The sequence below is a fragment of the Poecilia formosa genome, unplaced genomic scaffold, assembly GCF_000485575.1.
Source record: "Poecilia formosa unplaced genomic scaffold, Poecilia_formosa-5.1.2 Scaffold381, whole genome shotgun sequence".
Lineage (NCBI taxonomy): Eukaryota > Metazoa > Chordata > Actinopteri > Cyprinodontiformes > Poeciliidae > Poecilia > Poecilia formosa.
The window spans coordinates 173,292-188,015 of NW_006800320.1; the positions used below are offsets into that span (position 1 = coordinate 173,292).

General features: G+C 38.2%; 1 protein-coding gene across 1 annotated transcript in view; it reads left to right on the forward strand.

The window, feature by feature from the left end:
- The window catches only part of LOC103154327 (alpha-2-macroglobulin-like), a 31,969-nt gene continuing 17,245 nt past the window's right edge, over positions 1-14,724 (forward strand). The window contains exons 1-15 of the mRNA XM_007575573.2: positions 1-371; positions 487-667; positions 6,382-6,538; positions 7,026-7,078; positions 7,857-7,877; positions 8,548-8,713; positions 8,802-8,886; positions 9,245-9,359; positions 9,640-9,754; positions 9,857-9,966; positions 10,071-10,238; positions 11,217-11,435; positions 13,070-13,133; positions 13,273-13,418; positions 13,766-13,915. Coding sequence (XP_007575635.1) covers positions 286-371; positions 487-667; positions 6,382-6,538; positions 7,026-7,078; positions 7,857-7,877; positions 8,548-8,713; positions 8,802-8,886; positions 9,245-9,359; positions 9,640-9,754; positions 9,857-9,966; positions 10,071-10,238; positions 11,217-11,435; positions 13,070-13,133; positions 13,273-13,418; positions 13,766-13,915 — 1,836 coding nt within the window. The 5' untranslated portion in view covers positions 1-285. The remainder of the gene's footprint in view (positions 372-486; positions 668-6,381; positions 6,539-7,025; positions 7,079-7,856; positions 7,878-8,547; positions 8,714-8,801; positions 8,887-9,244; positions 9,360-9,639; positions 9,755-9,856; positions 9,967-10,070; positions 10,239-11,216; positions 11,436-13,069; positions 13,134-13,272; positions 13,419-13,765; positions 13,916-14,724) is intronic.

The window sequence follows — 14,724 nt, forward strand, 5'->3', positions numbered from 1 at the left end:
ACATGATTCTGATTATTTATTTCACTGTTGAAGTTTGACCTCTCAGTGGTCAAACACAGAAAAGTAGCAGGATATTTATCAGATCAAACTTTTAGAATACTGAGGTCTGAATTTCAGTTTGAGGGACTTTTGCATTTTAGCTTTAATAGATCCACATTCATTCAAGTGCAGATATTAAAGGCAATCGAAGGGTGTAGGTGGAGCCTGAGTGGGTGAAACACGGTGAGGGAGAGTGGGGGGCCTCTGTTCTCTGCAGACTGAATCTGAGGACATTCACTGACAGCCATGGATCATCCATGGACCCAGATGTGGAAATGGACTCTGTGCATCCTCTTGTATGGGACGTCTGTGGGCCGAGGATCAGCTACACCGTGAGTCTTCTTGAATTTTTAAACAATTATGCATTGATATTATTAAGCCATTTTTCAGATTCCATCAAAGTCTGATTACTTAATGCAACGGTTGTGTGTGTGAATCTGTCTGCAGACATTACATGGTGGCCATTCCTGCTGTTCTTGAGTCTGGAGCAGAGACTAAATTCTGTGCCAGTCTCCTGCAGCCCACTGAGTCTCTGCTCATGATGGTCACTTTGGTGTCACAGCACAGCAGCATAACTCTGCTGGAGAAAACATCCAGCACCGAATTTAATGAGTGCTTTCAGTTTCAGGTCAGATCCCAGCAACACTTTTTATTCATCTGTTTATATTTAAACGTGTCAGTGTCTTGAATCCTCATAGCAAACTGTCAAGAAACATATCTTTCTTAATTTTTTACAAGATCTTTAAAAAAAAAAAAAAAAAATTAAAATCACCTTGGTGCTAAACACAACAATCCAATCTTCTTTTTCCTCTTTTTTAAAGGGCCAGTACATTGTACTTTTTGTGTATACCCAGTGTGGATAGACATAAAAAAACATAAGGGGGCGCTAGTGAGCAATGGCGAAGTAGGCAGCGTTTCCCTAGAGCTCATGCAAATTTAATAATGTATTGTGGAAGTCTGCAGAAAAAGACGAAATAGTGATTTGAGTCTTGTTTAATTGTCAATGTCTTCCAACAAAACCAAAAATCGAATGAATAACAACCGTTGGTGTCTTCACACCTTACCTTCTCCCCTTCACAATAAAAGCATACATTCTGGTGTGAAATATATATTGTATCCGCCACAATATTTAGCACTAGCTTGACATTTGGACAGTTATTCTACAATAGGCTGGGAGAAAGAATAGTCTAGATTTCATTTAACTGCAACAGGACATGATGAAAGCAAATTTGAGGATGTATGCCTCCAACAAGGACTCTCCTGAAGGTAGCTATTCGATGGCTAATGCTACCATCCCAGAGGCTATAAACTCTCCGCACAGAACTACGTCACTAAGTTCGAAATTTGTCAGACAATAGATACTCGCATCGAGGAGATGTCCGCCACTATCAGAGGAGAACGCCTCACCCTAAAGACCGAGACTCAAAATGCCATTCACCTTCTGAAAACGTCCAACGACCAACATGGCGCATCCATCGCTGAACTAGAACGAGCGGTAACACAGCAGACGCCGTAACCGCGCAACAGTCGGAGATAAAACTCTACACACAGAGACGAATCAGCTAACAGAAAAACACATAGACCTTGAAGGAAGGTCCAGATGACAAAATATACGGATTACATTAAGAGAAGCGGCAGAGAACGGCGCAGAATTGAACGGATTCGTCTCGCAGCTCCTGAAAGAAGTGCTGACTCTGGATGGCTTACTGCTGGTGGATCCCGCTCATAGAGCTCTACGAAGGCGCCCAGACGACACAGGACCCCCTCGGGCGGGTGGTGAGACCCCATTATTACCGCGACGTTACAATGACCCTCCGGAAGGCCATCACTCAGAGGGACCTCGCCGACCGCGGGCAGAAGATCCGCATTTCCTGACTTCACCCCCGAGATCGCAAAACGCAGAGCTGCATTTAACGGTGTCAGAGCACTTCTTCAGGACAAGCCTGGAGTTTGGTATGGACTTTTATACCCTGCAAAGCTGAGAGTGACTTTCAGAGGAACAGAAACAATGTCCACAGACGCGAAGGAAGCCCAGAGGTTCGCGGAGCTCCACTTTGGCACCGGTGCAGATGATGCAGACGGCCCCACGGAGGACACCTGCAGGCGTGGAGTGACCGGGTTCTGGTGGTACTCAATGCCTGGACTGTTCTGTGATGTTTAGCCAGCTAAGTTTATATAATGTTTGGAATCTTCATTTTGGTTACATAATTAGCTGCCTTAAGTTTCGTTGACAATCTGAGATGGGCTGATATTTATAAATAGGCAGCTTATATAACCTGACATGTTTTTCAGATCATTTCTTTTCACCTGGTCAGGTGTTAGTTCGGTGCTTGAATTTTATATTTTTGCAGAGCTCTTTTCAACTTCTAATTAGGAGTTAGTAGTAAGGGAAGCTGTTGGTTGAGTAGGTTGTTTTTTGAGTGTTACTCTTAACTTTATTCTTCTGTTTGTCCTTTTCTTTATAACTTCCTTAGAGGGGTCGCACCTTACTTTGCAGGTTCTTCTTAGTATAGGCAAGACGGTAAGCATTTTGTTTGAAGGGGTGGGCTGGGACTTATATATGACGTATAATCATCTCTTTCACAATTATGAGGACCTCTATACTATTTTTCATTCTAATGTGAGTTATGCAGGTTAATACAACACAAACAAAGAAGGGGGGACAAGTTACTTTGGTCACATGAATGTTAAAGGTTTGAATAATCCTGTTAAGAGGGGTGATATATTAGCACACATAAAGACATTGTCCAGCGATGTAATTTTCCTTCAGGAAACCGACCTTAACAAGAATGAGCACATAAAAGTGAGATGCAGATGAACAGGGCAAGCTTGTCATTCTACTTGTGCAGTGAGAGCTAGAGGCGTGGCAATGTTATTCAAGAAAGGTACACCTTTTACCCACAAACCAACCAAATCTGACAAGGAAGGCAGATATTTAATATTAGTTGGAGAATTATACTCTGTTCCTATAACTCTGGTTAATATATAAGGCCCCAGCATAGACTCTCCAAATACCTGACTAATCTAATCATTGGAGGGGACCTAAATCTTACGGTGGCCGACAGGTGCAAATGCGCAGCAAAAGAGAAAACATGCAAGCAAAAGAAAAGACACGCGCACAAATTAAATGCGGCAAACAAAAAGCAAATAAAATGCAGCAAACAAAAAAGAAGACACCCCCGAATGAAATGCAGCAAACAAAAAGAGAAACGCGGCCACCGTAAAATCTTGTATTAGATCCATACTTAGACCGTTCATCAACACGTAGAGCAGCGGCCTCTTATGCTAGTATTTTCTTTAAGGAATACCTAAATAACTCTAATTTGTTCGATAGCTGGAGGATTTTTAACCCACAGGGGAGAGACTATTCATTTCACTCAAATGTTCACAATTTGTACACACATATTGATTATTTAATGATGGATGCAAAATTATCGCCCTATATTAGTGAAGTAAAATATCACAATACAGCAATTTCAGACCATGCCCCCCTTTCTCTAGATTAACATTTAGATAATTTGAACCAAACTGAAAGGACATGGAAACTAGACCCACAACCGTATTTGTTAAAAATGTACACCCAAGCAAACTCAGATAATATCCTACCTCCTACTATGAGAGAAGCCACTATAATACTAACACCAAAAAAGGGTAAGGATCCTGAAGAAGTAGGTAATTACAGGCCAATATCACTGTTAACCTATGATCAAAAGATACTTGCCACAATTCTAGTTAATAGGTTGACTTTATTAATGGATAAATTATTTCATCCCGATCAGACTGGTTTTACACCAAACAGATATTCTTTCTTTAATTTGCAACATCTTTATAATGTGATCTACTCTCAGAGGGAGGAAACTTCTGATTTAGCCGTTCTTTCCCTCGTCGCGGAAAAGGCCTTTGACCAAATAGAATGGCCCTACCTTTTTGTGACCCTGAGAAGATATGATCTTGGTGAACATTTTGAAAAATGGTTAAAAGTCCTTTAACGTAAACCTTGTGCTAGAATCGTCACTAATAAGACACTATCTCCTGCAATTCAATTACATAGGAGCACCAGACAAGGCTGCTCGCTTGTCACACTTACTTTTTGCCTTAGCCCTAGAGCCACTTGCACAAACCCCCTGCATCCTTTAGTCCTATAAAGTTCTAAAACTTTATAGGACTATAAAGTTTTATTTATAGTCCTAAAGGGACTATAAATAAAACTTCCTTATATGCAGATGATATCCTACTGTTCATAACCAATCTTCAGTGTACTATACCAATGCTCCAGTTTGGCAGGTTTTCGAGGTTTAGGATCAACTGGTCTAAGAGTGAACTGATGCCAATTAAGCTCAAAGACTCTTCAGTCTTGGAAAGTATGCCATTTAAAATTGCTAATAATAAGTACACCTACCTTGGAATAGAGATTACTAGGGATTTTAACTCACTTTATGAAGCTAATTTATCCCCCCCTTATAGTAAAACTACAAAATAACATTCAGTTTTGGAGATCTCTCCCCATTTCCTTGGTGGGAAGAATTAATGCAATAATTTTTTTTTCCCTCAGATCCTTTATCTGTTTCAAAATATTCCCATCTTTTTACCTAAGAGATTTTTTAAGAAACTTGATTCTATAATCGTTCCATTTCTATGGGACTATAAAATGCACCGAATTAGCAAAGCTCACCTTTGCAAGGCAAAATTGGAGGGTGGACTGGCCCTCCCAAATTTTTCATTTTGCTATTATTCTTGTGCGCTTTGCATTATTAGAATTTGGCTAGGTCACAATTTTACACAACCCAAGTGGGTTGCAATGGAAAAGGAAGACCGCAGCCCTCGTGAAATTGTTGCTCTTATTTTGTCACCAACAAGTAAAAATACCTCGGCATACAACAATAACTGCATCATCCACAGTACTATACGTATTTGGAAACAGATAAAATCCCAATTTGGTATTTAATCTATATCTACCTTATTACTAATAGCAAAGAACCCCTCATTTTTCCTTTCCACTTTAGATTCAGGTTATACACAATGGAAAGATTTAGGCATCAGGACTATTGGTGACCTGTTGGTGAGGTCTAATTTTGCCTCTTTTTCTCAACTTCAGGCCAAATTTAGTGTCCATAAACACAATCATTTTAGATACCTACAGGTCAGGGTATATGCTAAAAACACATGCGGACTTTATAGAATATAATACCTAATGAATTTGACGAACTGTTTAAGTTGGGTGGTGGGGAAGGGCATCTAATCTCCCAGATTTACAATTTGTTGTTATCCAGATCCTCGCCATCCATGCGGCTCTTAGAACAAGCTGGGAGCAGGAATTGGGAATAGAGATAAGTGACGAATTCTGGAAGGCTGCACTAGAGAATATTCACAAGTGCTCTGCTAATTCTAGACACTGTCTTATTCAATTTAAAATCATACACAGCCTTCATTACTGTAAGGTGAAGTTACATAAATTTTTTCCTAACACATCCCCACTCTGTGACAAATGCCATATTGAAGAAGCCACAATTCTCCATTATCACTCTTTGTGTACTAATTAACCCCATTTTGGTCCGGCATATTCAAAACTTTATCAGATATACTCCATACAGAGCTGAGGCTGGACCCACTTCTGATTATACTTGGAGCTTCTGTTCAGCTTTCTCAATTTAATAAATACCAACAACAATTATTATCTTACGCCTTTATCATAGGAAAAAAGCTAGATGCTCTGTAAAAAAGCAGAGGTTCCATCGGTTAAATTGTGGCTGGAGGAACTGGTAAGGCTCTCTCATCTGAAAAGAATACAGTTCTCATTTGCAAATAAATTAAAGCGATTCAATAGAACTTGACAACCCCTTCGACAATATATTGATAACTCTATTTGAAGAGGATTGATTTGATTCTCGGTGTGTTAAGGTGCAAGTCCTAGGGAAAGGGGAGGTGGATGGGTCCCTGTTTATTTATGTCACTTCTCTTTTGTTTTTGTATTGTCTTTTTGTTTTATGTTCAGAACAAAAAGAGGACAAATTTGTATTGTTGATGTTTCAATTTTCATGTCTGATTCCTCAATAAAATTGTTTAACAACAAAAAAACCATAAAGCATAATTGAAATTCATACAATATTGCAATTTAATTTACCCAGCACATAATAGGTTTCCTTCCACAAGCTTCTGAAAATAGTTTGCTGGAGTTCTGGTCCATTTCCTAGAGTTTAGCAAACCAAAATGACTTTGATAACTCTAACTCACCTAAAAAAAAGTTTTATCTGAGCTAACTTCAGACAGAAAGAAAACCATGTTTTTTTATTATCTGTATGTAAGTGTCTGGTTTTAATTTTACTAAAGATTCTTCTGCTACAGGTTCCCTTAGTGCAAAATGAAGATGTGCAAATGTTTGAGGTGCAAGTGCGAGGTGCTACGTTTTCCTCGAAACAAGCCAGGAAAGTCATGATCAAAGCCTATAAACTAAGAACCTTCATCCAGACAGACAAACCAATCTACCTTCCCGGACAAACAGGTAACAATAAACTGCTGATTGGTGCTCTAAAGTCAGATTTCTTCTGCAGTAATATTATGGAGTGCTCAGTGATCAAAACCACGCACAACAAATTCCAACATGTCATTTATTCAACAAAGACTAAGCCAAAACAGAAAAGCTAGTGGGAAAAATTTTGTTCCACCTCCAGAATCCAAAGTACAAAACAAAATATCTGAAAACATAAAATTCTTTTCAACTCCTATGTACTCTGAGGTTTGCTCAGATGAAGTCAAATGTCATCTGCATACGGTTAGATTCATATAATGTTTGGATTTCAGCCCTGAACGTGTTGTTAGACATGGATCTCTGAATATCTTAATACTGTTGTTCTGATGGAAACCCAGGAGATTAGAGTCCACATGTGAGGCAGTGAGCATGTTTCCTGAGTGGAAGAATAAAGTTGGGTTGTATCTTACGAGAGCATTTAGGATTGTGTTAGCCGAAACACTCATCAGTTTTCCTTCAGTGCATTTCAGAGTTGTGTCACTGGACTCCAAGCTGAGATCTGCCAGCATGTTGGTGAGTTCTCCTTACTGATGGTGAATGTATTATGTGCTCCAGTTCACTAACGTCTTCCACACACCAGCTGGTGATCTTTGACCAACATCAGACCATGGTCAGCAGGCCTTTCCTTTTTAGAAGTCACCAGCAGTCTAAAACAAGTTTGGGATTTTAATTCAGTGCCCCCCCCCACAAAAGCCGAAAAAGGAAAAAAAAAATAAGAGAATAGAAAAATATGTGGTCAGACTGAATTCTCTTTCCCATTGTCTTAATGTTGTGGTATCTCATAGAACCATGCGTCTCATTATATTTCAAGATCTCACTAAGATATCTACAATATGAGCCTTTATGCTTGGATTTACCCAAAAGGAAAACAATGGAAGCTTTGCATGAAAAATGTTTGACCTGTTGCAGATTGAAACTGATTCATCTTAAATATTCTTCATGTTACATTATTGATGGTCCCCTGGACAAGGACATCTATTCTTATTTGTTATATACATCAGTAAAATAATGGCAAATTAAAAACCAACTAAAGTAACCACAGTTATACCTGATTAGATCACACAGACAGACATTTCATATTTAGGTGCTTTTCTTGTCTTCTGCCATGGAATCTGATTGGTTTGTCACACTTTTATTTCTAATTGGAAATTGGAAATTTAATCTTCCACACACTGACACAATTATTTGACTATTTAAACATTTGCTTAAATATTAAATGGCTGTTTAATACAAAAGAAAACAAACAGAAACAATTCTTCTGTTGTCAAATCATCTTTCCTTTCTTTTGCAGTACAATGTCATTCAACTGGAGGTAAGAAAATATGAGCAATCCTATTTGCATGTCTTGTTCATTTTAGCATCGCATTCTGAGTTAATTTTCACATGAAACAATGTAAATTAAGAAGCGCAAATATTTGAGGAAATCTCACAATGACTCATATATTCATATTTTATAGTTAGTAAGCAATGTTAAATTTTTCTGAGCCACAGGCAGCTAAACATATTTGTATTAAACAGCTTTTCAAAGACTTTCTTTGATGAAAACAAAAACAAATTATTTTTAACATGTTTTTTTATTTATTTTTTTGGATTGTACCCTAATTGCAGCTAAAATTGTGGGTCTGGTTGCTTTATAAGCCGCATTTCCATTAACCATAAAATTGCACTAATTGAAATTAAGAAAATCAATTTTCTTAATGGAAACACCAATATTTTTTTTCAGGACATGCTTGATTAGAGACAATACAATGTTTTTTATACATGTTTTGAAAACGTGCATATTTACCTCTCAAGTTTACAAAGTTGAGCATAGTGATTAATCGTGAGTAATCACAGTGCTACAGTGTGATTTAAAACTTAAGAGTGCCAGAGTAATCATATCTATTATAATTTGATTTCTTTTTTTGCATATTCAAATTTTATCCACTGCAGAAACAATTTCTTCTTTTGACTGCATGTTTCTGATTTGCTTTACTGAACAGGATTCTAGGAGCAACAGGATTGGACAGTGGCTGAATGAAACATCCAGTAACAGAATATTGCAGCTGTCCTACTCCCTGAACTCTGAGGCCCCTGAAGGATCCTACAAGATCACTGTGCAAACGGGTGAAGACAGGAAATCTCATAGCTTCAAGGTGGAGAAATACGGTAAGTTAGCCCTGCTTTTATAGGTCAGTTATATACTTGTGTATCGAAAATTAAGCAAGATAGAAATGAGTTATTTTATTGTTTCTAGTTTTACCCAAATTCGATGTAACGATACATGTGAAGGAGGAAGTAAATATCTGGAAAGGAGAATTTGATGCTCAAGTTTGTGCGCAGTGAGTAAAGGTTTTTGGTAACACTTTATTTGATACTTTTATTGCAAAGTTGCTCTAGAAGTTGCTTTAAACATTATTCTGTAAATAATGATACTTTAATGCAAAGTTGGCACTTTTACCGGACTTTCAATGCAACTTTGAGAGCAACTTTGCATTAAAAGTGTCATTATTTGCTGAATGACACTTCATAACAACATAGTCAGACGTTCATAAAAACTCCTTCATGTTCATGACGGGTGTTATGTCATATTTTTGGCCATCAGTCTTATGCACACCCCGTCAAATAAAGTGTTACCAAGGTTTTCTTAACAAACAGCAGATTTCAGCCTTTAATTAGTTTTTTCTACTTTGAATGAAGGTACACATACAGACAGCCTGTCCCAGGAAGTATTACACTGAAGGTGTGCCGACCTCAGGAAGAACGATTTTATAGAAGTTCACTAAGTCCCCCCTGCGAAACAAAGACAAAGCAGGTACAGTGGTAAATAAAATGATCCTGTGAGGACACAATCACAAGACTCTTCCAACTTATACAGCACAACAATGTAGAGTTATTGTGTTCACTTAAACTGCTTTGATACCAGTTGGATGAGAGATTGCTGTTTTTTAAATAATCAGTTAACCATTAACTGATTATTTGATTGGTAATCCATCAAACCCAGATGGAAGAACAACATGTGCCAAATCTACAATGAAAGATATTTGTTTGCTTTCTTTTACTGCATATTCACTTACATTCTGTTCACTTTCCAGACAGATATGAAGGGCTGCGGTACATTTAACTTTAATATACTCGTCTTCAACCACAATCAACATTTACTGAAGAATGTTCTGGATCTCAATGCTGCAGTGGAAGAGGAGGGGACAGGTCATTTTAATATGTTTTTGCTAAAAAAAATGTCATAGTTAAATTTTAAATTGCTTTATAAAAATGGAGTCAGTAAATGGGGGGGGGACTTTTTCTCCTCAGGTATTTCTCATACTCAGGGAAAGAGGATAAATCTTGTAAAGTTTTATGGAAAGTTGTCTTTTTTGGATGCTCCAAAGTTGTATGAAAAAGGGTCGAATGTGGAAGGAAAAGTAAGTGGAACAAATGCTGTTTAGTTTTTCAACATGTGCCAAAGCAGTTTACGTAATGAGTATTATCAAATGTGCTACATTTCTATTATTTTCTATACCAACAGGTGAAAGCAGTTGATTATGATGACAGACCCATTCCTCACATGAAACTGCTTCTGTTTAAGGAGGGTAGACATAGTCAATGGTTGCTGCAGAACCTCACCACTGACAGTAATGGTGTCGCTGCATTCTCAATAAGCACTGATACATTTAATGGGGAAATCAAACTTACAGTAAGTAAAACATACAATCTCTCAAACTGTTGATAGGGAGACATTTGTTTGACTCTTGATGGCTGTGAGATGAAGGATGTCCTGCTCTAGCCTCTTGTTGAACTGCCCACCTTCCAGTTCATCACAACATGATAGTGAAGCGGTGCAGTACTCTTTTTAATGTTTCGTAGCAAAGCAGTCCTGATATTGCACTTAGCATACAGTGGATATAGAAAGACTCCAAATCTCAGTTCAAACAATGATGCTTAACAATGAGACTAAGATAAAACTCTTCTGAACCTTATTATCCTTTAATGTGACATTTATTGACAGTTACATCAACTTGAGTTTGTATCTGGGAGAGGTGGAATAATTAAAAAAATAAAGAACTAATACCCTGGATGTATAAGACTGCACACGCTTAATACTTGACATCATGGATCCCTGTTATTTTAACAGGCCTGTGTGCCTTTTTTGTACTGTAGTTCAAAACTGGCAGAAGAAACAATACTGAGTAGTATAAAGTACCACATCTTTAACATATCTCTCCTAACAGGGCATGGTCAGCTTATTTGATCAGCTTATTTCAGAAACTAGATAATTCAAAGTTCCTTACCACAGAGTCCAACCCAGAGTCTGGTTGCTTTAATAATTTTCAGTACTGCAAAGAATTTTGTTCTTGAATATATGAACTATATTCCTTCCATTTTTGCAAAAATGAGGGAGTACGGACAATGGGTGAATGAATTTTGGTACTCTCTTTGTGAAGCACTTTTGATTTTTATCTGTTAAAGAATCTCGATGAATAAAACTTATTACTAGTTTGTAAATAAACACTTGCGATGGCAAAGCTTTGGGCGGTAAGCCAAATCTCCCTCACATCTGCCAGTGGTCGCTTAATCAGCACTGATGCATTGATTTTTCTAGAAGTTGCACTTCGGAGCCAAAGTTTATGTTGATTGTATTCATGTTATATTATGTTCATCTTTAAAAAAATAGTTAGGTTATGCAGTGGAGTCATCTGAGGATGAAATTCCTTCCCTTGTGAAAGAAGGACTGACTTTGTCCGAGTTACTACCTCCTTCTCCTGACACCGTAACAAGCAGCTCTCTGGAACTAAAGAAGAACGTGTCTCTCCCATGTGACCAAGAGAGTGAAGTCACTGTGAAGTACTCTATAGTAAAGGAAGCCCAGGGAACAGTGGATGTGATCTACCTGGTAAGTTCCCTGCAGGCCATCGTTATGTTTTATGAAGTATCATGGAATAAAGTCACTTGAAATACATATATTTCAATGAAAACATTACTAAATCATCATGTGAAATCAATAAAAAAATCACAAGCTCTAGTATTAAAGGTTCACTATTTTGCTTCCTTGAACAGGCAACAGGACATGTCTGTGGGTTATACAAAACATGTTCATTACAAATCATTCTCAGATATTGAGATTTTACCTGTTCTGCATTAAGGACTGCACTATTATAAGTCTATGTCATGATTATGCAAATGAGCTGCTACTGGCCACACCCTCCTAACTCAGTGTTTACATTATGAACACCTCATGAAACAAGAAAATGGCTGCAGGCAGATGCACAGCGGTACAACCGTACGTCTTTGAGCCAGAAGCAGAATAAGTGGAGCCTCCTGAACGACCACCAAGCCACAAACCACTGAATGAATCGCTGCAGATCCGACGCACATTTATATTGTTATCAATTCCCTGATGATTCTGCTTTGCTTTGGGGCGATATGCCATCATGTGACATCAGCACAATAATTCAGTACGAAGACTGATTTTTTTTTTATGACCTTTTTTATATATATATTTGCAAGGTTAGAGGAAAAGCACTTTTCTCAACATGTAAAAAAATAAAATAAAAATTAAGATCTTACAATGCCAGTATTGTCCAAGTGTCCAGCACGTTTTCACAAACACCACGTCTTCTCCATGTAAACTATCACTTTCAGTTCTGACAGTAAACCGTAAGAGGCTATCTTTCAGTGTTAGCTTGTGCTAAATGACCAATCAGGCTCATGGCTAACAACAATACAAAACACAACTTACATTGCCATCGCCTGTATATTTGTGAGGAACAGCAGGAACATAACATTCCTTTGGTCCAAATCTTTTGGCAAATCCTGAGTGTCCATTCTAAACTGGTCTCCACAAACAGCAACTTTCTTTGGCAACATTGCAGGGACATTGCAAGCAAAGATAAGATGAAGCCACGCAGCTCTGGGAGAAAATGTATGGGCACATGGACGCATTTTCTGTATTGCAACCAACAGCAAAATATTTTCCTTTTCCAGCAGCCATTGCAGTGGTAGCTTGTAATGACGTGGGTGGAGCTCCACTTGGGATGCCAAGTGAGGCACTGGGCTTGGCTTGGGGTTGCTAAGTAAAACAACTTGTGACATAACTATTTAGAGGTTTTTGAAACAGGCTCTCTTGCAGAAACCAGCAGAACATTTACTTATCATCAAGAAAATGGCAGGTTATTTTTTTCTTTGGGTTATTTTTGTTGTTGTTTGGACAGTTTCTAGAAACATGAGATGCCAATATGAAAGTACAGAAACATGCAAAAACAATTAGCATAATACTGGACCTGTAGCAACTTGTTACACCCAATGTCAATTCTATTTAGGCTGAACTTGGTGGCAATGCAGGAACAGTGGGTGTTTTAGTTATGCCAACTCATGGTTGTAATAGTAGATCATTTCTCACCAAAGCAAGTCGCTAAGTGATTTTAAACACACTAAACATTTTTGTACCATATCAAAATTTCTAAAAAAAAAAACAAAACCCAAAAAACTGTATGGCATCTTTATGCTGTTTCCTCTCCAACTGGGCAGGTCTTATCCAGAGGAGCCATCATCATGCAAGGGGAAAAACAAATTGTTTTGCAAGATAAGTCAGGTTTGTAATGACATGTTTAGATATTTTAATTATTACTGTACGCTTAAAGTTGCTTTAAGCATTCCATTTTTAGTGTTTTATTTTTGTCATAGTGATGTATGGCTGGCCAAAGGTTCTGATAACTGGTTTGACTTTTCAGTGAATGATGGTGAAGTGTCCTTCAGCCTGACGGTGTCTGCAGACATGGCTCCAGAAGTCCAGGTGGTGGCGTACGCTGCTCTACCCAGTGAGGCTGTGATTGCTCACAGTTCTGTCTTCACAACCGAGAAATGCTTCAGCAACAAGGTCAGTTCAAGAAAACGACTTGGTGGAATCAATCTTCTATACGTTTGTTCCAGAGAGCAATTTTTTGTAGTTTTATATTTTGGGGTAACAACATCAGACGCCGCAACTTAAAAAAAAAAAAAAAAGCTAAGGTAATAAAGGCACCAGGTTGTGTTCTTGAAAGAGTTTTGTCGAAGTAGATTGAAGCCAATGAGTGCAGTCTTCCTATGACATGTTCCTGAAAGATGGGGACAACCTTTTCGCTTAAAAAAAAAAGTAGATTCCAATAAAAACTTTTACAACTCATAGTAAATTGCTGTGGAATACCACTAAGTTTAGAAGTATGATGTGTTCTCTGTTTGCACCAGGTCTCGCTGGAGTTTTCTCCATCTCCAGCCATTCCAGCAGAAGAAATCAAGCTGCAGCTGACGGCTCTGCCTAACTCTCTGTGTGGCATCAGCGCCATCGATCAGAGTGTCCTCATCAAGGAGACTGAACACACTCTGGATGCAGACAAGGTAACGTGTCAACAACTGATTCCTAAAAAGATCAAACCTTAGGTACGAGTATGTCTATCACTTGTTTTTATTTTTAGTATCTCAGTATATAAAGTTACTGAGATACTTACTCTCAGTAACTGTCAACAGGGGCACCGCCAGGAATCGTGGGCCCCATGACAAAAAATTTGCACTGTCAATTAACCTGATTCACTCACTGCTACATGTGCCAGTGGTGGAGAAACAACTTATCATTACAAGAAACCGTTTATCTGCCGTCATTTGTAGCTATGGTAACTAATCTGAGCATTCGCAGTTTGAATCTGCACAGATCTCTGCTATGCTAGCTGTAGCACGGCACAAATCGAAGAGGAGGAAGGATGAGCAGCACCACATGAGATTGTGATTGACAGCGCTAAAACTCTCCTGCCAGTGATTGGTTGTTTCTAGCACTGGGTTCTCCCAGTGCTAGAAACAACAGAGGAAATAAATTTTTCACAGATTACCTTTCATACCATACTGTCAAAACATAATGACAATTTTAACAAATATGTGAAAAAAATATTTACATAAAAGTGACATACTGCAGCTTTAATTTCACCCAGGAGAGGATGGGTCGGGAGGGACGTGGGTTAGAGCTGCTGCTGACTGACTGACCTGTTAAGCGTTAAAAGGTACAAAGGACAAGTTCAATATATGAATATGTTGGTAATTTCTTTCCTTAATTCATTAAATGCTAGTGAAATGTAGCCAAACAGTAGTTTGTAGCTAAGCTAATTATGCTAAATAGTTGATAATCTCACAGTCTACTCACCTCTCTTGGAAAAAAA